Source organism: Scatophagus argus, chromosome 18 (assembly GCF_020382885.2).
Source record: "Scatophagus argus isolate fScaArg1 chromosome 18, fScaArg1.pri, whole genome shotgun sequence".
NCBI lineage: Eukaryota > Metazoa > Chordata > Actinopteri > Scatophagidae > Scatophagus > Scatophagus argus.
Genome location: NC_058510.1, coordinates 5,151,648 through 5,178,591, shown reverse-complemented (window position 1 = coordinate 5,178,591; position 26,944 = coordinate 5,151,648). Strand labels below are relative to the sequence as shown.

At 40.3% G+C, this 26,944-nt stretch overlaps 3 protein-coding genes across 8 annotated transcripts in view; all 3 read right to left on the bottom strand.

Moving 5' to 3' along the window:
• Positions 1-12,496, bottom strand: part of stau2 (staufen double-stranded RNA binding protein 2) — a 76,793-nt gene extending 64,297 nt beyond the window's left edge. For 2 of the 4 annotated variants that reach the window (XM_046371902.1, XM_046371905.1), the window contains exons 1-5: positions 11,747-11,803; positions 9,719-9,926; positions 8,651-8,781; positions 8,117-8,276; positions 7,071-7,206 (exon numbers count right to left, since the gene is read on the bottom strand). In XM_046371902.1, the coding sequence (XP_046227858.1) occupies positions 7,071-7,206; positions 8,117-8,276; positions 8,651-8,781; positions 9,719-9,917 (626 nt within the window). In that variant the 5' untranslated portion in view covers positions 9,918-9,926; positions 11,747-11,803. Of the gene's footprint in view, positions 1-7,070; positions 7,207-8,116; positions 8,277-8,650; positions 8,782-9,718; positions 9,927-11,173; positions 11,685-11,746; positions 11,804-12,308 lie in introns of those variants that run through there. The other 2 variants (XM_046371903.1, XM_046371904.1) reach the window with 2 other exon arrangements.
• Positions 12,497-12,962: 466 nt separating this feature from the next.
• On the bottom strand, positions 12,963-21,824 carry ube2wb (ubiquitin conjugating enzyme E2 Wb). 3 transcript variants are annotated; one of them, XR_006841449.1, is made up of 7 exons: positions 21,671-21,824; positions 20,711-20,802; positions 17,669-17,771; positions 15,510-15,665; positions 15,346-15,421; positions 14,936-15,233; positions 12,963-14,132 (listed from the first exon to the last, which is right to left on the bottom strand). XR_006841449.1 is itself a non-coding variant. In XM_046371656.1 (6 exons), exons 1-6 carry the CDS (start codon positions 21,707-21,709, stop codon positions 15,220-15,222), a joined length of 480 nt encoding a protein of 159 aa, XP_046227612.1. In that variant the 5' UTR covers positions 21,710-21,824; the 3' UTR covers positions 12,963-15,219. The 3 variants fall into 3 exon arrangements, 2 of the variants coding, with proteins under 2 accessions (XP_046227612.1, XP_046227613.1); XM_046371656.1 differs by having other exon boundaries at positions 12,963-15,233; XM_046371657.1 differs by lacking the exon at positions 21,671-21,824 and adding an exon at positions 21,580-21,600 and having other exon boundaries at positions 12,963-15,233.
• Positions 21,825-23,268: 1,444 nt separating this feature from the next.
• On the bottom strand, positions 23,269-25,542 carry eloca (elongin C paralog a). Its single transcript, XM_046371990.1, has 4 exons — positions 25,406-25,542; positions 24,870-24,903; positions 24,456-24,599; positions 23,269-23,721 (listed from the first exon to the last, which is right to left on the bottom strand). The coding sequence occupies exons 2-4, from the start codon at positions 24,871-24,873 to the stop codon at positions 23,531-23,533; spliced, it is 339 nt and encodes a 112-aa protein (XP_046227946.1). The 5' UTR covers positions 24,874-24,903; positions 25,406-25,542; the 3' UTR covers positions 23,269-23,530.
• Positions 25,543-26,944: the final 1,402 nt, after the last annotated feature.

Genomic DNA, 26,944 nt, shown 5'->3' with positions numbered 1-26,944 from the left:
TGAATCTTGTGGTGGAATAAAAACTTCCTGAATGCTTAAATGGACACTGTTTCCATCATTCATCAAACCAGTCATGTGTAAAACGCAATAAGTGCAAACTCTAACTCGATAATATGTTGGCTCACGATCCAAGGCTTTCAACCGGTCACTATAGCTCTCACTTTACAGTTTAATATAACCAAACCTTACATTCTATAGGATTTCATTAAGGTTCACCAGGGGAGCAATGTATTTTCTTACCTCATATCCCTCCAGTGTATGTGTGTCTCTGTCAGCAGACAGCTGGTGTCTCTACTCATATCACTGCCTTTACCGACAACAGCTATTCATCAAGAATTGCTAACAGACGTAGGGCATAAAACGGACGTTTCACTGCTTATTTTAATTAAATTGTCCAATCTGACAGCGTTCATTGTTTTTACTGTTTGTTGTGGTTTCAATTTTGAACAAGAGATTAAAGCTCTCTTTGTGCGAGCTCTGTAATCAGTGTGCTGTCTCTGTGCCCTCCTCCCATGCCTGGCTCACGAGAAGTCACAGCCTCATGTAAACCGACCCCGGCTCTCCTGTCACACTTTATTGCTGAGTCACGGCTGTACATCATGTATTGTTTCCAAACACGATAGATTTATGGTGTTGTTACTGACAGGTAGCATGCCATGGGGAAAAATGCACATGGACTTACAAAGTTAAAAACAAAACAAAACAAAAAAACAACAAGGGCCGATATCATTACGTTGGTAATAAAAGCAACCACTCGTCTGAATAAGAACAGGCAGTGCACGAAGATTTCTGACTCCTCAAGCACAGAAAAATATCAGCAAGAAATAGAAGACTTGCCAGTGTGTGCAGAGCAATTACACCATGTGTGCGTTTATGTGACTCTGTAAAAAAAAACTACTTATTAACCCTTTTGCCCTTCTAGTGCCAATTGTTAAGACTTGGCTGGCTGAGAGGAATGACTGGCTCGGGATCAGTCTAAAATCAGACCCTGCTGTCCTCATTAAGAACATTACATTGTGACCTGCTGTTTTATGGACATTGTCATTAAGAAGGGAAAACGAATTGCCTTGTTGGGGAAAAAAATGAACACCCCTGTGCCATTTTCAAAGAATTAATATAAATTTGTTATTGCCAACTTGTTGCAACAAGCCTTTCTGATTGCAAAAGATTTTCCTTTGTCTTTTTATATGGGCATCTCTCGGGGCAACATGCAACTTATTTTACTGTCTGATAAACAAACAAAATAAAATCTTAATTGGCTGTTGTCAGCAATTCAGCTGCCTCCATTCAGTCCCCCTGAAAATCGATGTGACAACATTAATGAGCAGTCCACAGTTAGTGTGCATCAGAGATGAATGCACATTTGAACCTTTTCAGACTACAGTTTTTGTATAATCTTCAACAGAACAGCATATATAAGAGACAATAACAAAAGGGATTCATGCACTGGTTAAATTATCTTTGGGCACAATTCTCTTTACTCCTTGATTATTCTGAGTCAGATGAGAATGCCGTTCAGCCTCGGCTTTGCTAATAACTGCCATGTTCAGACACCCTCAAAATGTGGATATTTGAGCTGCAGTGTGATTTACTTTGGCTGAGAGTGCGACACAAACCAATTACACCATGTCAGTGACAGTTGCTCATATTCCCCTGTTTCCATGTGAGCTCTCAACTGGTAGGACCACCAAAGAAGAAGTGCAGCATCACTGAAGAGAACAAACTTTGTTTTGACTTTCAGTACTCTGAAAATGTTGCAGTGTGCAACCTAAAAGGCACCCAAAAGTGTGTATGTGTGCTGCAGGGACAGTTCAGACCAAACCAACTATACTTTTCTAATAGATTGGGATGTGTGTACTCCCCTCAGCGATCGGTGCTTTTGATGCGGACTGAGTTAAAACTTAGGAGTCTGCTTCCCCAAAATAAGGAACCTGTCCTCCCACTCACAGTTACATGAACCGAGACGCAGAAAGCACACCCATGCAAACACCTGTAAACTGGAGAAACAACAATATAGATGCTTATTTATGGAAATGGGCGATCCAAGAGCTTAGATCACAAACAACTGCAGAAAATCCATTAAGCAGACCTACTGAAGGTACACAAGTTTTGATTTGCTAATATGGGAGATGAATGTGCTAAAACTTTTGCAGAACTGATGAGCAACAATGCTGGGAAACAGGACCCTGGTGAGCTACCCAGTTGGTGAGAAGAAAAATCACTTTTGAGTAATACAGTAAAAGAAGGGTACAAATTCCTGGAACAAGGAACAATTTGTATTTGCTGACCTTGCCAAAACTCAAAGGCAGAATTTAAAAAAGTATTTCTAATGATGCAACCTGTTTCATACGTCCATTTTTACATTCAATACATCAAGGCAAAAGAGGAGGGGAGGACACACAGGGATACACAAACACCAAAGTCCACTCAGAGGAGAGGAGATGAAAGGAGAGACCAGACTTCTGTGTCACTGAGTCTGTTGAGCACAAATCACTCGAAGCATTTGTTTATGTTGGACCTGTATTCCACTCCTCCACCCCCAGTCTCCTCGATAAAACACAGCTTTATGAGTTTACACCCATCTGTACAATTTGGACAGATTATACTTTGTTCTGGCATGTCGCCCATGGTAATTTATGAACTATGTGAGCGAATGCATCTGATTTACTGAGGTACGTAGATAGGTGGCTGTTGAAAAAAAAAAAAAAAAAAACACGTAATGCAATAAAAAGTTATTCCTCTGAAGTCTCTACCTTGTGGGCTTTGGCTGCTCCCTTTTGTTTTTGGACAATGATGATGATGGGACTGATAAGAGAAACCATATCTGTAGCATGCCTGAGTGGGTGAAAGAGCACACAGTGTCCTGATTAATTGTACACACCAACAGGCCAGTAAGACATTTAAAAACTAGCTAAGAAACCAGTTGCAGTTTATATCCATGTCAACTCATTCTAAAAAGTGATCTATCCAATCAGCACAGTTTCAAGGTGGGGACTCAACTCAGTATCCACCCAAATCTGAAATATGGTCACAATCTGCCCTTCTGGTGTTGAACAATGGACAGAAAACATCATGATGTCACACTGAATTTGACTTTTGACTGTTTGGATATAAAATGTCATCACATAATTTCACCGTACTAGACACTTCTGTGAAATTTTTCTCATAATTATTGCATGAATTCTTGAGTTATGGCTAAAAACGTGTTCTGCGAGGTCAAAGTGACCCTTGATGGCCAAAGTCTAAGCAGCTTATCCATCGGTTCAGTCCAAGCATTTGTGTCACATTTGTGTCAGATCTGAAGAAATTCTGATAAAGCGCTGAAAAGATACTGCGTTCATGAGAATCTGATGGACAGACATACAACCTGACGACATAAAGTGTACGGTCACGGGTATCGCTGGCGCAGAGGCATAAAAATAAACCTGAGTGGGAGAAAAAAAAAAAGGCGACTACGTGTGTGAAGGGGACCTCAGAGGACATCTGATACGTCCACACAGGAGGACATGAGAAGAAATTTAGAATATAGAAAAGCGCTCATGGGCAGATTTGCCTTTTCAGTGATCCGGGGTGGCCCAATTAGAGATGCAGATGACAAAGTACACCTGTGTATGCGTGTGCGCTCTTTGTGTGGGTGCCGCAGTTTTGCTGTCTGGTGTTATTCTGATGTCCTGTAGGCATGAGAAGGCTATTCATTTTTTTTCCCCAAGGACAAGTATCTTTCCATGGCAACTGTCTTTCTCACATGGGCATGCACATATACATACACACACTGCGTCACTGAGGCATGTGTAATCGATTTTACAAGGACATGGCCATGCAGTTCTAAGCAAAACTAGAAGACATTCATAATACATTTTAACCCTTCATATGACACAATCAAAAGTCAACTCAGCAAAGTCTCAAGCGTTTAGAGCTACTGATATGTGTATCTGAAGCTTAAATGCCACAGTGATAGATGTTTTACTGCTGTTCATCAATGCCGCCATGCATGACGGCATAGCAGATGCAGTTCTCCTGTGGTGAGGAGGGCTCATCAAATGCCACTGGTAGATGACAGTGTCAAGAAAAGGAGGCGGCGCACTCAAATGATCAAGCACAAAAGGGGTAATTAAATGTGCATTCTAATCAATCCGATTTTTTCTCTTAATATTCCAAACCTTTGTCCTAACAGGTGATTCATTCCCAGATTTGCATTCAAACCTGTAATAAGTGATTTTTTTGCTACTCCTAGGCAGCACAATGAGTTGTGAATGCAACAGCAGCATATGATCACTTTATAAAGTTAGGCACTGTTTCTTGCAGAGAAAGTAGTAACGACCAGGTTAGTATCTGAATATCATCACAGGAGGAAATGTCACAAAGTAAAGCACCCCCAATCATTCAGCCCACTATTCTTCCACTGACATAATTTACGGTCATAACCAAATGAGGGCCCGTAGGAGTTGGGTGGCTTCTGACAGTTGGGCTTTGCTCTAACAGGGAAAGTCCTATCCAAATTCCAACTCTGACAGAATGCAGGCACCCCCGCCCCCTCTGGGATCGAAGCAGCAGGGGGAAAGCTGGGAGCGCCGTGGATGGACTGGAGGAACCCTGTGTGAGTCATCGGAATCAGGTGTTCCAATGATAACACGGGAGTCGGTGATAGCCCATGGAAAAGTTTGATGAAGTCACATTTCTTGATAATAAAAATATTTTCACGATTCACTGATTACTTATGTGACACATTTGGACTGAATTTCCGTATTGTGTTTCACAGCAGCTCAGTAACTGACTGAATAAGCTGAAAAACATTGTAAAAGAGCGTGTGTTCAGCATTTGAGAATGAACAATGGTGTGCTTATGACTGCAGGATAACAGAGATGAAGCACTGATTTTAACACCGACTTGAATGGTAAGAAATTCTGCACAGGCCCTTCGCCATAAATAAGATTCATTAAGACGCTGATAAATGCACGTTTCATATTATTGCCATATTTTCTCATCAGGGCACTTTCTGAATGAATCAATACTGGTCTTGGTGGTGATTAGAGTGCTGATGGATCAGAGCCAGGCTGCCCTTTTTATGGTAAGATTTTCCATCAACATGACTCCAGATCACTCTTATTCATCATAATAAGTAAGGGCATGGGCATATGGAAACCTTCGCTTCCATGCAGCATCATTAAGGTGACTGATTGTAGATATGGCCTGTCACTCCGCCACGTAGTTAGTCGTCTGATGAAGAGAATTCATATTCACAAGGTCTTGCTTTCATTAATCTGGGGCTCGACCACACTGAAAGACAGAGACCTTATGAAAACATAAGTGACCTTGGGAAAATATATGTGTCTTTTTGTATGCAGACACACACACATACACACACATCCCCTCAACCCCTTCTCTTCCTTACAAAGCAGCATAAGAAAACAAAGCAGACCATGAGGAACAGACAGAGCCTCTCACTTAGAAACTCATCACTGTGACATATGACATTGACAGACAGATGCTGGAAAACAGATTTTCTCCACCACCCCAGAGACATTTGTCTTTCACCCCCTGTTTGTTCCTGCATGGATCAAGAAGAAGATGTGAGCCAGATGCTAGACTGTCTGCTGACTAGACTCAGTTACCCAACACCGCAACTGATTCACTGACATTTTCTGGCAATGTGTCCACGATTTTTAAAATAAATCCCACACATTTGGCATCAGAATACCTTACCATAGGACTTTAATAAGCCAAATTTTACGTAAAAACCAAAACAGACATGCATGCCTACTCCCTGTTGCAGCCTTCTGTGTTTAGTGCTTTAAAAACAATGCTTTACACGCAAATACTATAAATTACATCGCAGAGATGCATACTTGTGAAAACCTATTTTAAAATCACCACATTCTTATCATGCCTGTTACAAAATGGGCGCTCAATCACCTTAGGAAAACAGCGCAATTGGATTTTTAAAAATGAGGAAACACTGCCATCTGGAGGTAATCACAACATCTGAAAATAACACCTGGCATATCAAACTAACTAGATGAACACCGACTTCCTGAAATTTGCCATGTTCTCAGGAACAGAGTGTGCTCTGGAGACACATAACTCAGCTTCTGTAAACTGTATGCAAACTCATGTCACTTTGGCTCTGTAATGAAAATTATATCATAATATTTAGAAGACTAATAACACCATAAAGTGCTACGATAAAATATTTATATTAAGCTGACATTTCAGTGAAATTGCCGCAAAGGAAAAACAGAAGATTTATCTTGAAGCACATGCTTCACATTTTTCCTACCCTACTTGATTTATGATTTTCTTGTTGTTGTTTACCAGACACAGAAAGTGTCCACAGTGTACCTGGTTTTCATGTTATTCAAGTCAACACATCCAAATTCCTAACTAACATTCCTTCACTGAGGGAGGTGGGATCATTAATTGCGCCTCTGTGGCATTTTTATGGAGTTTTGGAAATGGCTGGATGACTGCAGTAAAGGGGAAAAAAATGAGGGGAAGAAAGAAAGTTGACAGAGACGGAGCACAAAGGGACCCCATGAGGGCACCACATTCATCAGTTTAGAAAACATATGGAGCGGAGGGCCATGTCTGACACACATCTGAGCCAGTGGGTTCAAAGAAACAAAACCGAATGAGGCCATTCAAAATACACCAAGAACATCTCCACATTTCAGCAGATTCGCAGATCTCAAGTTTTCCTCTGCACTTAGGCCAACTACCAATTCACCACAAAGCTGGCATTTCATGCACTCAAGTTTCAGCTTTGAACTCAAATCCAGGTGATTATGTAGTCCATGTGTTGTCATTGTTTGTGTTTACTCCAACAGCGCTGCACTGAATATGAACAGCTGGAGTGTAAAGCACAAATTAAGTGAACACGTATAGCAGGAAGCAACAGAACGGCTGTTTGACCCACACTTTGACCTAACCAGGCTGTGTTCTAATTATGATGGTTCTACAAATGATGCTGTAGTGCACAGATGAGTAGTTTGTCAGCTGAAAGAAAGAGGAATAATACTACAGGGTCGTTACATAGCTTGGGGACTACAGTGGTTTCAGTTTTTGGAGCTCACCTTTGGTTGAACATCCCTCTAAAGTTGTAGTTGGCTCTGTAGTTGGGCATGGGCTTGGGATCCAAGGGCCTGTATATAGCTGGCTCCCCTCTCTTCATGGCTAGACCGTTTAGCTCCACTGTGGGTGTTATACTGCCTGCATATTAAAATAAATCCGAGAGATTAAAACAAAGGCAACAGAAATCTGTGGTAAACACTGAATACCAAGAGATGTCCAAATAATGTATGAAATACTGGCATCTGACAAAAGGAAACTGAACTTTAAAAGCTGAAAAATGTCTCTCAGGCTTTAAATTAAGTCTTGAGAAAACAACACAGGAGCATCAACTGACTTCACAAGTTAAACTATGAGGATGTCAGCCTAAAAACTGCTGAGCTTTACTACCTGTCTGACTGTGTACAACGCTTGCAGTGTTCAGCCCACACCTCCCCACTGGTGTTGCATAACCTATCACAGGGCCTTCTTAATCCCCTCAAGAGGTCAGCTATGAGGTCTTTTACGACAACAATGCCACAGAGGGAAGGGGAGGTAAGACAGGGTAACAGTATTAATTCAGCCAGAGACAAAACATAAGCCTGCACTCAGGCTTTATAGACAGGGTCTGTACTGGCTTTGTTCCGAACACAGATTAACTAAATATATCCAGTGGCTTAAGAGCCACACCTGGAAACCAAAGTCCTCCAGGTGAACAGCAAAAATACCAAAGCATTCCATTTAATCGTAGAGTCAAGAAGGTGTTGAACCATCGTGAAACAAACACGTTTCTTCCTCTCACCCTTAACCTCAGCCCACTTCAGCCTCAGTGCATGGTGTCCACGCTCTACCAGGTCAGAAAACAAAGTGCCCCAACTTCTCCTTAGCTTTCACCATATCAACTGCCAGAGGTAAATAGTTCATTTGCACCTGTATAAGATCAGCTATCTAACACATCTAACACATCACTAACAGGTCTAACACATCACTAACAAGTAGTTTTAAAGTTGTAATCCCTCACAGACAAACTCTTAGCAAAAACTCCAGCCTAATGTCATTGTGATTGAGGTACCTGGGTTGCTGTTGATGTCCACTTTAGGGGAGCGGGGCGCTGGCCTGGGAAGGACACTCTCTTCCAGCGCTTTGGCGGCTGTGGAGTGCTGGGCCTTTTTGATGCTGGTGCCCTCTGCCTCCCACACCTGCTCCCCAAGAGTCAGCTGCACTGTGAAGATCTGAAACAGTGACACACAGAGGGAGATGCGTTACCCGACAGCAACATTTCTACCAACATCCCCCTGGAACCCATATGGTAAGAGCTCTATTACATATTCATTTATGAAAAGAACTCAAAAACATGAGGAAATGTCATAAATTAGCATGTGTCACCTTAGTATGAAGGGAAACTTGTGAACCGATTCGCTGACAGATCATTTCCAAATACGACTGAATATAATCCAGAGATTTTTTTAAATGGTTTACACTTTCATAACAGATAAATTTGTTGTGATGCCACCATGACTCAATTTGGGAAAGTTAAGTGTTACTGTCTGGGTGTTGTAACAGATGAAAGACAATCCCTGTTCCCAACTTTAAGTGTCATGTGTACCTTAGCATGTGCAGGGCCTCTCTCATTGAGGAGCTTGTACTGTGGTTGGATCCTGTTGAAACGGGCTAACTCATTCACCAAACACATTGGAGTTTTCTCTTTAGGGTTTGCCATGTTCTCCTGGGGCGGGCCTTTAACAGAGCACAGCAGAATATGTGTTACACTGAACAGCATGGTTACAACGCTGGAGACATTAATATATACATGCATTATCAACATAATTGATTTTGTTATTGTGAATTTATTGTCAGCAACACCTTTTTCGTTACACACACCCTTCCAACTTTTTTAGGAACTGGACTTGCACAATAAATATCTCCTTAAAAGATACATTAATTTTAATTATAATTAGATATTTGTATAGTGTAGAATGCATCTTATGTAGCATTTACATGTCAGAAATGTTGTACAACACAAAGTTCACATGTAACTGCCACGCACAAGAAACGAAACCCAAATGGGCCAATCCATGAGTGACAAAAACATTTATTCAAGATGTTTTCTCTCTGCCGTAGATGATGATCTCAGGTGTATCGTGATTTACCTGAAAACTACAGGATCTGCCAGGTTAGTAAGTGAGTCTGAGATTCACTACTATGGTTTAAAGAGCAGTCGATTTAATGATAATAGAGCAACACATTTCACACCCAAATACAATACTAATCTTGAGGCAGGTTGAGTGCAAACCTTCAGCGACCCAAACCCAGTGTGGTTCAAGAGCAGAAAAGGTGACTGTCTAACAACAGCGAGGTCTGTTCTGACAATACCAAGACAAAAGGGTCATTTGAATTGACTGATATTCTTTTCTAGTCATAAAATAAATATTCTTATATAACAACCATAACTACACAATAACTGTACAATGCTGGCACATTTGCAACACTGGAACATTTCATCTCATTCACGTCCTCCTCCTCCTCCGGCAATTCAAAAATGCAGATGAGATGAAAGTGGTTCATTTTTTATTATGAATCAAACAAACAAAATATCATGAATAATAATCAAGACCACAAACTCATTTCATCATTTCCTTTCCCCTTTCCCCCTCCTCTTATCTTGGGGTTCTACCTGGCGATGTGGCAGACACAGGGGCGTCCCCATATCCGACTGCAGGAGCAGGGCAGGCGGGTGTGGGGGCCGGGCCTGTGCCGTTGACGGAGGGCTGCAGACCCAGGGATCCTGGGCTGGCCATGGCCGTCGGGGGAACTCCGGGGGAGAGGCCAGGACCAGCCAGGGGTGCTGAGGTCTGTACTTTCACTTGAGCCATGCTCTATTCCTGGAACCAGACAACAAATAACGTAGGTATCTTTTACAGACAACGCTGATCATTTCAAATAATCACATCACTTTGAACACAGACATCTGCAGGGCAACGTTTAGTTGTTTGATAAAAACATTCAAATTCATAATAAAAAAAGGCTTTGCGCAACATAAAGCTGTTCACTGTCATTTGACAGAGTTCTGTGGGCCTGGAGAACAGACGTCACGCTGAGCAGCCCGAGGCCAAGCTCACATTCTGATCCACTGGCAGCTAATACACCCAGACAATGAAGCTTTATTTGAAGGAGCTTTGCTCATGTTACTGCTGCTGAGCTCCCCGGAAAAAGGACAGAATCCTGTGATAAAAGCCCAAACAAGACAATGGACATCCAATCACATTTTAGTCAAGATTGAAGAGAGATGCAAAGGTCTATGTGAAGTAGACGCAGGTTAACACATGAACACAAGAGAGGGTCCAACAATCTGGTAAAAGTTAACAAAACACACATAAACTTTGTTATCTTTTTGTGCATTCACACAACAGTTTGGTTAACACAATTATACACAGGTCTCAGCTGTGGATATGTAATTTATGCAACATAATACGCTACCATGTGTTTCATATCAATGAAAGATGAAGACAATGAAATAGTTTTAAAATTAATTAAAAAGGTACAAACTGTATCACAACATCTTGCCAAGATGGCTCCAGCACTTTTTCACATTAATACGCAGCAGGAACTGAAGTGATATGAGGGAAATTCTTTTTATGTCCCCACAGAGATCAGAGCAAAGGGTCAGACACGGAACTGAAAACCCCTGGAGTGCGGAGAAATTGCACTTGGACGCTTGAATAAAATGCTGGCTATGACCCTGGCACCTCCAGATGATTAGACATTATATTCAATCACCACGTCACCGTGAAATAATCCGTAAAATAATCAAATTGGGAGCAAAATAAATAAATAAATAAAATCCAGTGTCTTATCCTTTAGTGAAAGGTTTAAATAAATAAAGACGGGCTTTAGATAGCGTACGGTTCAATGGACACAGTTTCGAGATGCGTTCATGGGCTTCACCCTGAGATCATGATTACACGTGTTTTATCGATTGTTTACAGATGAGGGCCGGTGCTGGACTGGTGTAAACAACAGAGCAGTGGGATGTCCCGAAAACAACTGACATCGACTGTCATCTCGAAATAAAATGCAGGTTTTGCCTTGATATGTGACCTTTACTGATTGCATGTGATCGACTGTTTACCCTGCTTATATTTTCGATGCATCCAGTCTTTCTTGTTTTTCTTTTCCTCTCCCACGGCAACATGCACAAACACAACACCAAGCAGCAACCCGAGTCCACGGCTGTCTGAAACAATAAGTTGATTGTGGAGGTGGTGTTGCACTGAGGCTGACTGACAGAGCTACAGAGTTGTCTGCAACCCCTCAACCTACATTACAGCTTCGCTTGTGTCCAGCTTAGCAGGAAGCTAGCGTTACCAACAAGAAAACCGCATTTCCTGCAAATGTCAGCTCCTAAAAAAACCCAACAGAATTGACACGCGTGCATGCTGTCGTAAATATGTCAGTGGGGTGTTTCCTGGTGAATGTACACCATCTATCCACCTCCAGTAGCGTTAGTTTAACCGGTTAATGCTCATCATGGCTGATCGGCCGAGCACCCCTCTTGCTAGCATCTCCATACCGCCCATTCCTCCACGAAAGTCTGGGGGATTTCAGTCCATCGCAACAGCATAAACGGACTGGCAAAATAGTGACGAATGATCCAGAGACTATCCGATAACAAAGGGACAAATATTTTACGGTATTTTATTACCTTTGTCCAGGGCCAGACCCCAGTTACACCTCCGACATTGGCAAACACTAAAGAGAACTGGATGGAAGAGGGACCAGACCACGTTATTTCTTTAGGTAAAAAAAATTAAAAATGTCTCATTATAAGCAAATGACTCGTCATTTTGATATTTCAAGTATAAAGTCGGTGTTGTGTTGTAACTGTCAATGTCAAAAAATTGCATATGGTTAACTTAACATCATTCCACTTTAAGGTGAATCTCGAATGAATCAGTCACCCCCGCGGTGATGTGAATGGTTCAGTCCTGGTTTGCTTCCTGCGAGGCTGAAACAGTGTAACTTTGATCCAGAGCGAAATTAGCCGTTTCAAGTTTGCTTTCTCCAAACGGCTTTCTTTAGTTTGACTGAATAATTCCCATTTGTACAGTGTATTTTTCTCTCACAAGAAGCTGTGATTATAACAAAAAAAAATCTGAATTTTTCTACATTAATGTATGTAGTTGTTAATTTCTCTATAAAACTTGGAGTTGGACTGTTTTTCCCAAAGCGCACATAAGGCACCTTGGCAGTGGAGTGGCATTTACCTTGGTTTTGAATGAAGAGGCCTAACAACCAAGTGTCACAAACCACAAGAGGCAGGTCTCTGTGTCACAAGCTCTTTTGAGCTCTTTTGATACCACACCCAGTCCGTGCTGTTCTTGCTAAGATTACAGGTGGTGGTGGTGGTGGTGTTGACTCCCACAGGTGGAGGGCACAGGTAAATTACGGTTGAAATACGTATGATAGGGGACAAAAACTCAAATCATGGGTCCTCTTTGGCAAGAGTACTATTGTCATGTGACCACATGATGGCGCCACTAAACCACCTTTCTCAATATGTGCGCTAATCTGTATTCTTCTTTACGTAAAGTACGTACCGATTAGAGAAGCCAACGCAAAGCTTGACCTTTGTTGTATACAATTTATAGAGGAGAAAGAATAGACCCATAGCCTTATTTTGTACTTAAGTCTAAGAATTTTTACTATTCCTAAAAAAACTTTTTTAAAACAATACGACTGCCAGATGAGACATTTTTATGTCATGGTACAAATGACTCTCCCACCTGCTCCCACCTGTGCTCTCTTCAAAGTGGACATTTGTGGTTTAATATATGTTTGCGTAAAATTCATAAAAGGCTTTTACAGGGTGTAGAAAAAGTACAGAGGCACTATGTATTCAAACACTGTGCAAACCAAGGTTGAATAAAAGTGAATTTTTGCTTTTATTATTGATTATGAAAATGAACAGGCACCTATTACATGGAGCTTGCACATCCCAGAACAAAATTCAAATATAAATAACACACCCTCATTAGTGTTGATCACTCACAACAACCTGCAAGCTGAGAGTTCAAACCAGATTGGAAACAAAAATTAGGAAGAAAAAAAAAAAGTGTCACATCCAAACTGTTTTTTAAATCCTCTGATCCACTGCCCACCGGGTGAAAGCCTGTCGTCCCCACACAAATGCTATTGTGACTGCATTTACACAATCATCTCAGTCCCACTGTCTTTTCCCCCCCTCACAGCACAGTGACAGCAGACAAGATCATTACAGTGAACCTAATGAGGAAAAAAAAATCATTGGTTGAATAGATGTCTTTATGTTATCAATATAGTTTTGGAAAAAGAGAGAGTGGTGTGCTGTGGTAATCTCCTCTACAGTATAGAGTATCATCACATTCACTCATGTTCATTCAAGAAGCTCAGCTAGACCCTGGGGGGGAAAAAAAAAGTAAATGCAACACAAATGACCCAAAATGGAAAATTCAAGTATCTCCGACTGGATGGCGATAAACATTTCTTTAGGAATGGAGTGATTACAGTCTAAAATGACCACAGAGCCACACAGCCTCTGGAGGTGAGGTTTGTATTATCCATCCCATAAGCCATTACCTATATTATGGAAAGACTAAAACTTGTCACAATGTCTGATGCCAATAAGAAAAAGTAGGGTTTAAAACTGCATGCACCCCCACTGTAAAACTACTAAACTTTTTTTTCTCCCAACTGTAGTGTTGCTGTCTATACACATCCTAATTAACAAAAGATGCAAGCTAACTTCCCAATGAAATAAAGCACTCCTATTATCATTCGGCTATAAAGCATCATCTGCTAATTACTTTCACATCATCCAACAATTTAAAGAGTTATATACAATAGTTTCGGACATGTTTTAAGTTTACAACATAACAGTCTCTTTTGGTGAAAATATAGTTAAATTCAAAATATCTGATAGGTATCTTTTTAGAGGTGATCTCTTTATTGAAAAAAGTACCTGAGCCAAAACTCTGACCAGGGGGAATCACAAAAGCCTCGTCTCTTAATGACTTCTGTAAAGACTCTCCTTGTCGTCATTCATCACCACTCTGGAGAACGAAGATTTAAGTTAAATAACAAATACAAAAAAAGAAAAAAAAAATCCAAAAACATACTGACCCATCAAAACAACCCCCCCACCCCCACCCCTAAAGTCTCAGCTAGTTGAAAAACAGTACAAAAAAAGAACTCAAGAATTTTTAAAATCAAACATTTTACAAGATTAAAGCATGAAGAAAAACAAGTATTGTACAAATAAAAATGGATCATGCAACAAATTTCTCTTACAGACATTCTTTAAATGGAAGAGAGACCGCTGCACATTGTCGAGGCCGGACTACCGAACACTACACGAGTTCAGCCCAACTTTAGGAGGAGACGTACGCCGAGGAGATCACCAGCTGAACAAGAGATCTCTCCTCAGTATCATCTGTACCGACATTCAGTCCAACAGCAGGAAGAACTGCAGCCACCTCTCAAGTTGGAAGATAAAGAAAACTGCGTCTACTCTTGATACAGTGTTTGCAAACTAAAACCCTTTATCCTGATAAATAATTGGAGGACTGCTTACAGTCAAACTGCAAGTTGGGAATAATATACTAATAGTGCCTTTTTAAACTAGATACTTTCACAGTGCATATAATTTAAAAAACAAACAAACGGATGAAACATTTTCTTGGGGTTATGATGGTCAGATCCCTTCCAGAAAACGGTCAGATTTGGATTTCTCTTTGTAGGCCCAAGCATGCATCCATCAGTTATTATTGCACAACACAAGGACCTTAAAATGCACCCACACACAAACAGAAAAGTAACAATAATAATCTTAAAACAGGAATTATAATCATCTCACCATAAATCCACCTTTCCTGCTTGCTTGCTCGCTGCATCACTACCTTTTTGCCAAAAAACGATCCGTCTTGGGTGCGTCTAAACGTTCAGTTTTTTCGTTCCCTATATTACAGCCAACTAAAACATGCATTCAACTGTCCATGGGGGAAATGCAGTCAAGAGCCTCCAGCGCATGGTGTCCATTGTTCCAGTCAAAGGTCAGAGTTCAAAGACTGAATGATTAAAAAGTGCTTTACGTAGGTCAGTAGGACTTCTTTCTTCTACGATTATTACAAAGTTTGTACATTAGCATGTATCATCTGGGAAGGAAAACAAAATATATAATGTCAACCTTTAAAATTACCAACTTTTTTATGTCCTCTGGTTAAAAAAAAAAATGAAGAACATAAAAGTAAAGTTTAAAAAACTCACCGTGATACCACCATTTTGTCTTCTTTGGATTTTTGTTACACGTTCTTACATAAAAGGAGTTATCAGGCGGTCGTCTCTGCAGAAAAAGAACATTTAAACCTAAAATTTTAACACACGCAGACCTTTCAAGAATCACTGTATTTGCATCATTACGGGTTCCCTACCTTTTCTTTGCAGCTGGACAACATGCTGATAATGCTAAGACAAACTGATTGCACTGAGAGGGCTGGTGACCAATCTTCCGTTAGAATAGACAGACAGATGTGACCGTTACTATACACATGAGGGTGGACAGGTATATTCTCTCCTGTGAACATTACCTGCAGTAAACAAAGAAAAAACAAAAGAGTGGTTATTAACATCATGTCATTATTTTAAGCCTGGTGAGGATGTGATGCCTTGAAGATTTTGGATATCTTTAATAGCTGTTTCTATATTTTTCACTGAATTTAGGGCATTTTGTAGGTCAAAGATGCGACTTGGCAGAGTCCGGAAAAAGTTTAGATTTTTTTTCATTGACGACAGAAAATGAGACTTGCTATTTAAGCTAAGGCTCAGCCCTGTACAGCGACATGAGGCTCTGGGATTAGGACAGAGGGGCCGGAATGGGGCAACAGGGGAAGACAGAAGAGACACGCTTCATAAAAAGAGTCATGCTCTGTAAAAAGAAACTGGTAAAAGATATCAGCTGGTAAATGGGTGCAAGAGTCAGAGCTAAACTCTGATGAGAAGAGTGCAACTACAGACCGAGGAGCTTAAATACAGCGAAGGGAGAGTCAGGATGGGTAAAGAGTGTAACGAAGGGTAACAATGGGTTGAGGCAATGTGGCACCGGACAGGGCCTCACAGCAGAGTGCAGACTCCACATCACTGGGGCTGAAGTGGGGTGACCAAATCAGTGTTACAGATAAGAGCAGAAAGTAAAGCTGGGCCTATACTCAATATGTCAAGACAACCAGGAGCTCCTTGCTACCGCAAAGTTATAATATTTACTGAAACATCTGACACTCACAAAGTTTAGGAGTCTGAGCACGAGGTAATCTACAGGTTGCTTTCCTATCTCCATGTTTTTTACAGGTACTCTTGTAATGCTCTTGTTTGTATCCTGCCATGTGTTGCTCTTGTTGCCCATTTAATTTCTGCATTAACTCTTAAACTACTATAATTTTTTTAAATGTACTTGGAACAAAATCAATTTTATTCAAGTGAGCAAAATGGCAGCCAAAAAAGGCTGCTGCATTTGGCTTTGATTGCCAAAATGAAGGAGCCAAGTGTTCACCATGGAGGGACATTATACTGCTGGTAGCAATACAATACAAAATTAACTGTGACAGACAGAAGTAAAGCCAGGAAAGCGCAGTCCTAAAACTCAATACTGAAAACTGCAACCAAATGCATGACATTGTTGGACAATGTTCTCTGTGAAAAATCAGACAAAAGAAATTAAATACATGTGGCATGTTTTGTTAGCAAATCTGCACTCTTTCCTGTGACTATGCAAAAGAAAAAAGGGCAAGAGGACCTCTGTGATTCGACTCTAGCTGTTAAGCATATCTTATCAACTGAGTTTGAGGACAAGGAGCTTTTTCTTCCCCATGGCAACTACACATGTGCACCGTACAATATGCATTTACCACTGGAACTGCCCACACAACTAATGACGCAGTGCAGCACTCAACACTTAAGTTCCTTCAGGGGGACCAGAGGGACGCTTTGACAGCCACTCCTTCCTTTTTGAGAGGACAGTGGCTATGTTTATCCAATTTTCTCCACACAAACACATTCTCTGTTTTTAGGTGGCCGGGCTCCTGATGAGTGAAACATGATTGTTGAGTTAAACTAATCCCATTCAGTGGGAGCTCTCTGCTGGTGTCTCTGTCAGTGATTCCTGGCTCGAATGTTTCCAAGCTGAGATTCATTCCATGAGCAACTGCAGAGCCAATGTGTTTCATGTGATTATTGCAGGCATCCAGACAGTGGAAACAGAGAATTGTTTACATAAGTCTTCAGTGTTTTTGGCACCTCTGTGCACTGTACCTGCAAACCATCAGGATGTGAATCCATCTGGGAAACCACTTTTGTAATTAAGAACTTTGTTCTTTGATCAAACCATCACAGAGAATTTACTTAGGAAAGAAGTTAAGTAAAGACTGGAATCAGAAAAGGTGGGATGCTGGAATCTGGACCTAAGATCTGTTGATTCATTGCTGTGCACACCCAGCAAAGCAGCTTGGATGTCATGGTTTGAAACAGACAGGACTTTGTAGGTCAAACAAAGACAAAGCGCCTCATATACATAACAAACCCAGCTACTTCTGCTTACCTGAGGTGAATCAAAGGGATATCGACTACTAAATTTGAAAAGCAGCTGAAATTTCTCTCCTTCATACAGTGTGCCAGGTGCTCCTTCCATGTCTACAATCCACCTAAAAGAAAAGCACCAATATCAAAATGTGTTCAACATTTCACACAAACAAAAAGTGCAAAACAGTGGAAAATCATACTGATTATCCCTCAACTAACCAAAACACAGGGGGTGCCCAAAAACTAAAATCTGTTCACTTGTTTTCATATAAATGCAGTTTTAAGTACACTCACTTCTGCCTCTTAAAATTTAAGTAACCAAACTTTGAAAATACCACGAGAGATGGGCAATTGGATTTTCCACTTTCAATGTTTTGTTCTTGGGCTCAGATGATTTTCTGCACTCAGTGACAAACTTAATGCCGGTCTGTTGCTAAATATTTTTAAGATAATGGAGCAAAGATTAAATGCTGTTAAGTCATGATATCAGGTTAACACTTCCCTTAACAACAAACCTTTACTGTATTTCGTGAAGTCATGGTTTCATGCAATACCGGGTTAGTAATGTCAGTCTGTCAGTTGGTCTGTCAACTGCCTCTGTGCAGACTGAATTATCTCAACAACTCCAAGAAACACCATCATAAAATGTAGTACAGAAATCCATTATGTTTACATTATGCATCCTAATTACTTTGGTGATTCCCTGACTTGTCCTCTAGGGTCACTGGCATGTAGTTTTGAGTCTGACTCAAACAGCTATTGAATGAGCTGCCATGACATATTTGCTACACACATGAATAGTATTAACTGTGGTCATCAAGTCCCCTGACTTTTCTTCTAAAATCCAAAACTTCAATTTGTCCAATAGTTTGTTTTATGACTAAACCGCTGCAGAACTAAAGGCATTTCCATCACCTGTCGCCATACTTTCCGCACCTGCTAATTAACATGTGCATGTATTGTGTTCAGGCAATGTGGTTCATGTAAATGTGTAAGCCTCACAGAGCAATCTCTTATTTTTGCTTACTGATGATTAATAACAAGCTCTGTGTTCTATAACTCAACATTCTGGGTAGATGAGTTGGAAATAGAGGATTGCGTCTCATTATTATCACAAAGTCATACAAAATGTGAGCCAACAATGTTGCAGTAAGTGTGTAATCAAAAGCTTTGAGTCTGACTCATTCCAGTGACATTCAGTATTCAGCTGGGGTATGACAGTGGTTTAGTAATAATGTGATACTCTATTGATCTGGTGAGCAAAATCTATTTTCTCTTCTGTAGCCAGGCTACAGAACTGTGCTGACTGAGCTGTGAGGGATTCAATGTCTTGCTGGGAATAGAAGAAGACTGCAAACACAGGGGCTTGATCCTGGGTCTTTTCAATGAAGGACAGCTTTCTCACTATAAGCCTGAGGCTAGATGCTGGTTCACAGGCTAAAAAGCCAAATATTTAAGTGCAGTACAGAACATTTATGGGGTTTGACTGTTGAGAGAAGAAACCTCAGAGGAGAAGAAAAAGGAACACTGATGGCAGCCTCACAATCTCTGGCCTAATTTCTTCCAGGCAAGCAGAACAGACAGAACACCAAAGAGACTTGTGTCTGTTGTTTGGGTTCACAGCCTTGTGCCTCTTTCTAATCATGCCTTAGGCACATGATCATTTAGGCCTACATACACAAGGTCAATCCTGTATAAAATTTCATCCTTAGAAAGTCCATGGTCGAAGCGCCTGAAAGGAGCTCCATTTCTCTTTCTGAGAGGGAGACTATCACTGTGCATGATGCTGAGGTACACCTGACGCAACCCATGCCGAACAAGGCAAGGACTCCAAGGACATCATGCTCAACTTGCTCAAATTCCCACATAGCCTGGTGATTATATGATCCAATCAACAAAAACAACACCCGAGATACTTAGTGCAAGGGAAGAAAACTAACTGCAACACATATGAGACTCTGCAGTGCTATAAAGCAGTAATTTCCTTGTTTGCAATGGCTGACGACATCAAGATAAGCCATCTGTACTATTGTAGTCTGCAGAAACACGTTCAAAGTAATGAGCAGCTCTAAGACACAAAGTGTGCCATATAAGCAAAAGCTATAAAACAAAAACAGACAGAATAAGAATATAAGAATATGGTCAGCTTTAATGTGCCTTATTCCACTACGACAAGCGTAATAAAACAGGCAAATCCCTAATACTGTTAATCACTACAACAGAAAACTAACCCAGGTTCAACACACTTTTCAACGTCAAAGTTAAAGGGGGAAAAAAAGGTATGCCCATACATACCATCTCAAACCTGGGATGCACAGTGAACATGGAAACCAGCTGAACAGGTTTGGAAACTTGTCAATCTAACCAAGCAACTGTTACATAACACAATGGATAACAAGTGTTTCCTCTTTAAGCTTACAAAAGTGCCAAACAACGATGTTGGAAGACATTCTCATGAGTACAACCAGAAGTCAAAACTTTCATCATGCAGCTGAAAGACATATGAGTAACAACCAGAAATTTGTCTCAAATCCATTTACAGAACCATAACTCAGTTTGTCCTTACTGCTTATCAGACAAAATTTGACTCACTCAGTTACCATATTCACAAGCACTTAAAGGAACACGCTACCCATACAGAAAGGTCAGCCAAGCAGCTTCTGTTCCTTGCTAATCTAGCCCAACTCCTGCATGCCAAATGTTAAATATTTAATAAGAATGAGTAGTGACACTGTGCATTAGAGACACTCCACTGAGGGGCCAGAGCTGCCATTCACTGGGATGACCCCAAGTCCTCCTCACCAGTCGCTGCTGAGGTTTCAAGAGCTTTGTGTCTTAATACCTCCTACTACTTCTATTGCAACACTAACCTTCAATGCATGTGTGGCACCATGCTCACCACGCAGGCCTGTCACAGTGATGACACATGACATTTTATGAAGCCACACGGGAGTTGTGTTTATTCATAGATGCAAACCTGCTTCACTGACTTCTGTGGGCGTAAGGTGACAGTGTCCTACTGTACCAATGAATCACACGGGATAAAAAAGAAAATACTTACTGTGTAATGGTGTTCTGTACGCTTTTCTCGTTAAGAGTCATTCCTGGGGGTGGATCATTTTGCAGGGCTAATAATTCCTTTTGTAGCCTTTTCTGTTGGAGAGAATGTGCTCGGGTTTCTACCACTCTCAACAATGTTTTCACATAGCATCACAACAATATACAAAACATAATGAAGAAACAGCAGAGGCAAGTCAATTAAAACCAAATACAGAAATGCCAACTTTCTCCTTCAACTTGTCGAGCTACCCATATCCAAACCACCGTAAAATATCAGTGTTTGGATATATCATTTAATGACAGCGCGATTACAGCTAACGTTTCGGAATGCTAAGTGTAACTGAAGTTAAAGCAAACCTCCGCCCTGACTGACATGACCAGTACACCTTTCATATAACAGTACCGATTTGTGTTAAAACAACAAAACCAGGTCATCAGTAGATAAATTCACGAAGTCGGCTTTATAACTTTCGACGCAGCTATCTTGAGAAAGCGATACACCTGTTCACCTCTAAAGGAAACTACTCAATCTGCGCACTGTCTCGTTAGCTAGCGAGCGTCAACGTCAGCCAAAAAAAACAGCCAGCACTCGTGTAAAATATCTGAATGAATTTCAACTCATTACGCCAGATTTCTTCAGTTATCATTCACATGTGACTGCGAAAAAAATACATCGCCACTCATTAATATATGTATGTATGCAAAGCCAGGAAGATGGTTTCTATGCTAGCCTAGATCTGGTGCTGTTGATGATGATGATAGGCTAGTTGTATTGCTAAGCAAAGACCAAGCGCTAACCCTCAACAGTTTGAGGATAAATATCACTGCTTTTACATTAACGTCATCGCTACTTCGAACAAATACGCGTACCTAAATGAAGTGGTTAACAAACTACCAGAAAAGAGCGGGTTGAAGGTCGGGTAAATTCTAAATATACGGTCACTGTCAATTGTACTCTTACCTGCATCGACGCCATGATGGAACCCCCCCCTCCCCGCATCAGCGCAGAGTGGAGGACTGTACGTCAGGAAGTCACGTGAGAGAAGTTGTTTTGACAGAGGAAAACAATCCAGTGATGTGCACCGCCATCCGAGTCCAGAACTCGGTCACCGCGCACTCATTGTACGTCCTTAACGGACCATTTAGCAGCTTCACAACAGAATGTGACTAAATTTAAGAATACGTGTCGTGCTTAAAAACACTGAGGTTACATTAGGGAGGAGGGACAATAACCTCTGGTCGAAGAGCGATGAAGGAGCGTGACATCCCTTAGTCAGTCATACCAAATATTGTTAATATTTCATGATTGCTTTTTGCTTATTCAAATGATATGACAATCAGAAAAATAACTAAACAAATTATCATCTTTAATTCAAGTATAAATGGATTAGCCTATGCCTTTTAATGGAACGTCAACAATACACTTGTGTGCTAAATTAATAGTTTGTCAATTTGACCTATCTTTAATTTTTTTCAAAAATGAGGCATAAATGTGTATCTCACCTTAACTCGTACCTTTTCATTCAAGTTTATAGATAAACCCCCCTTGTCTAAGGAAATATATTATTTTTTCTGTCAGCTAAGGTTAGAACATTTTATTCAAGTGCAAACTGACTCAGCTTCCAAGGATGTCCACAAAAAATATGCATCCCTGCCTCTGTAATCAGCTTTAACCGAAGTGTGATAGTGAGAAAAGAAACAAGCTCAGTATTACAGATAATACCTCAAAATGAGACTCTTCACATTGACTACATACATTCACTTTAAGTAATAAACATACCATTATATTTCCTATACTTCAGGACATAGACAGTATGAATGTTCAAAGCATTTATTCAGAATTATCATGTCCATCAGCTCGCACTTGTCAAATCAACTGGTAATTAAGACAGTTTTTCCACTTTTTCTAGTTTAAATCAAAATAGGACACATCTGAAATATACTGTGTCCTTAACTTTCATCTGCAAGATGTACCTCATATCTCGTCACCAGCCCTAAATATTTCACTGTTGATTTATCTACATTATTGTTACTTTCCTACTGCTTACAAAAGTGACCACATTTGATGTCAAACATGTTCTTGTAATGCATTTGCAATAGGGTCACTTCTCACAATTAAAACATAACTGTGGGTCTTGTTTCTTGTTTCAAAAGACATTTGTTAGAATGAGAGATTAATTCTTTAATATATTAAAAACTGAATTAGGATCATTTTTAGAGTGTTTCTATATTATTGTCCTCAGAAAATTCAATACATTTTCTATTAGTTTTCCATCTTTTCTTTCAAGTATCCCCATCAGGCGAGTATAAAGAGACAAAGTTTTTCAAGACAGATCTCCTCGTATGGCTAACTACTAATGTAAAGCTATGAATCATGTAGCTGACATTAGCAGTTAGCCATACAAAGAGAACCAACTTAAAAAATGTTGCTCTTTATGCTTTTCGTGGATACAATATATCTGGACAATGAGACGTTTAAAGTACAATTAAAGTATGATGCAGGCTTTTGGGAACTTAGAATTTTAAGGAAATGTAAAAAGGTAGCAAATGGCAACAAAGTGCTCACCAAACATGTCTTTATTAAGCTGGAGAGGTGAGGAAATACGTATGAAGCAGGGGCAAATTTGTCACATTCTGAGGCAAGTGATGCAGCCTGCCATATCCATTTATTACATTAAAATGAAATCCTTTAATACTAATAAAATTGTGACAGAAAGCCAGGTGCAAAAAAAAAGGTTAATGTGATGAAAATGTCAAAACAGTTTAAATATTCAAAAAAAATCTAAAAAGTGTTTTAAGCTACTACATTATCTTCATAATTTTAGCAATCCAAAAAGTTTGCAGCCATGAGCAGTTCCAGTGCGATCTCCGGAGCGATGGGGAACTCAGGTATTTCTGTGGAGCTGTTGGTGTAACGGACTTTGTATGTAAAGTACATGCAGACCTTGGACAGGACATGAGACGGAATCTCCCTGAAGTTCACTTCATTGGTTTCGTTCTCAGCAAACTGACCTGCAGATGGTAGGTTGCAGTAGGTGTCAAGAGTATAAATAATGAACTTAGACAAATGAAACAGTTGTATGGTGGAAGCACAGTGCCACCAACTGGACATGCAGTTACCTTGAATAAATAAACACCAATACGTTAATTGAGATCTTAAATGAAAGTGGGCTCAATCTCAAGTACCACAAGCAAGTAAAGATCAATGTACACATTTTATATTTGGTCTTGAACACACTCTAATAAAATACAGACCAGCGATGTGATTAGAGTTAATGAGATATCCACAACACTGTGACACCATATTTTTAATGGTAACTATCAGATGAGTGAGAATCTTTTTTATTAACGTAAAACCCTGATAATATGTGCTATGTTTAACAACAAGGTAGTGGATCAGCTCTGAGCTCAATTTGGTCCTAAATGGACATATCAGTCATTTTTACAGACTGCACAATCCTGAATCAGTAAGAAGTCCAGTATATTTTACCTACTTTTAACAGGAATGCAGTAGTGTGGGTAGAAAACACCATGAGCTAATCCCCCACTTCTAGCAGCTCCAAAAAGGCAAACACTGTAACATTATTTGTATCAAATCATTTCAATTCAATTCAAGTAAGATGGAGTGTGCTAATCAGTCTATTTATTTGTTGAGCACAGCAAATTTTTACTAGTTTAACAAGACTAACATTTGGAGAAGATACAGCTGTTCTCTATACTTTTGACTAATGAACCTAAATCCTCACCTGGTCCACTCAACATGGCTTTGATGGTCCCAGATGTCAAAGCGTGTTCTCTTTTCACGATAAACTCATGGCCATCTGAAGAGATTAACTTCACATACATGGCATCTGGCCCTTCACAGCCACCATAAGTTCTCTCTTCTCCATCTGTGAAGCAACACAAACTGACAAGCTCAAACAGGTGTAAGCCAAACTTTCAAATACCACACACACATATGACACACACGACCAGCTGTAATGGCTTTAGCTTTTAAAGAGAACCCATCTTTGCTACTGAGGAAGAAACGTTAACAAATGACACCTCTGTGACTCCGCACGCACACCCACAGTGATGTGAACAGATATGTTGAGAACTGGAAAACAACATTATGAATTCCTGGGAACGTACACGATACATGTTTCCAGTTAACTACTCACCCATCCTGCTTCGATGTTTCTGTTAGCGCTGATCCTGAAAGCCAAAATGGAAACGTAAAATAGACACATCTTATTCAGGACTCCAAAACCTTTGAACACACAATTAACTTAATAACTGTTATGTAGCGTAACACTAAAACTATCGTTCTTGTGTTTCCATTAGCTGGGCCTGAAAAATTCATGTATTTGCGAACATCACCGTACAGCGTTACCATTAAGACAGATCAAATAGCTATCAACAATGTACAAGTTAACGTTAACGCGTCTACTGGTAAAATAAATCACTACAACTGAAAATTCACTGCTCTAATCCAGTTTTATAATATGTTTTAAATGAATGTTTTCACCATGTCTTTCTCTATCCAAAATGTTTTTAACCTGGTTCGCAGCCGTCTGGGTTAGCCAGCATTAGCTAACAAGCTAACGTCTTGCCAAACATATCGATTGTTCAGTGTTTAAAAATCATTCGGGATACAACAGCCCGATACACGCCAATACACAACAATATACACTAGAAATACAACACAGTTTCTTACCACTTTGTAGTAAAATGTGGAGTTGAGATTTCAGCTAACGTTAGCCAACAGGCTCTTGATACCCGGAAGTACTTCGTCACACACCCGTCCGCGATAAATGTCTTCCGTCTCAATAATGTCCATGTGAAAATTAAAATCCAGTTTAATTTTTGGCCAACATCCTTCTTTAGTTTTCTAAGAAGACGAAGAGGACGAAAAGTTTTTGTAAAATTATATTTGTTATTTTTTTTCAAAAGCGAAAAAAATAATGTGGTTATTTCTGTCCAGAGGTTATTTCTGGACAACGAACATTTACATCTGCGCTGATCAATATACTAATATAAGTCAGTGTCACTCCACAATATGTTTGGATAAGAGAGTGGAAATAAAGATACTAAATCAATTAATTAATTATAATGAAAAGCTGAAATGACTTGAAATGACCACCAATGAGGACATAAGATTATGGAGACATAAGACTACAGGGGGCGCTTGTGCTTCAGGCTACCTTCCCTGACTGTCTCCACTGGCAGTGATGAGCAAGAGCAGGTGCTGAATGGACACGACAGAGACATTTTGTAGGCCCATAAATATGGATTCAAGAAAAAAATTATTATTATATATACACTTTCAAAAGTCTAGATGAAACCAATAACACACACTAAAAACTGTGCATAGAGTTATAAAACACCAACAGTTAATAAACTAGACAATTAAGTTTGGTGTTTGCATCAACAACCAACAATAACAGCCCATGAAGTCTCTCCTATTGGGTAAAGTGTAGTCCGTCACAGATAAGAGGCAGTTTAGAAGTGGGCTCATACTGCAGTCACGTTCAGGTTTGCGATGACTTTGCCCTGATCCTGCTTGGATCTCTATGCAGGAAAAGTGATGACTGCTGAAATCTGAGGCTTCCAAATGGACACGGAGTTATCTGAGCTGTGACACTAGGAGTCACAGACTACTGAGCATGATTGTAAATTGTGTTGTTTGACCCAGGGGTGGGGGGGCTCCTCATGGAGGACAGGAAGGAATTTTATAATTTTTATTCCCTTGTTACAGATATTAGTGACCACCAGCTGACTCACAGATGAAACAAAGGAAACTATTTTTCCAAGATTGCCATGGTCAGTCTTACATAATTGGCCATGCTCAATGTTATGACTTATGTCAATAGTGACTTCTGCAGGGGTGACACCTGACCTGGTATTTGTCTTACACTAATGCCAGGCTTAGCTATGCTGTCAGTTTGTGTTCCAGAAAGTTCTAGTAGCCTCCTGCCTGTGCTTCCTTTTGATGCTCTCTCTCAAACACACACACACACACACACACACACACACAGTTACACACACTCACACACACAACCAAAAACAATCACTGACCTTCCAGTCCCCCATTACACTATTAGTGCTTATGATCAGAGCGGGTGGGTGGCGGCAGCCGCTTTGATGTCTCTCTGATATGACCCACCCCACTGCAGCTGCTCTCAGCTCTATTTCGGGGAGGCTGCTGTGGGCCCTTACAAAAGGGCTTCCTTGACACTCACACACACATACACAA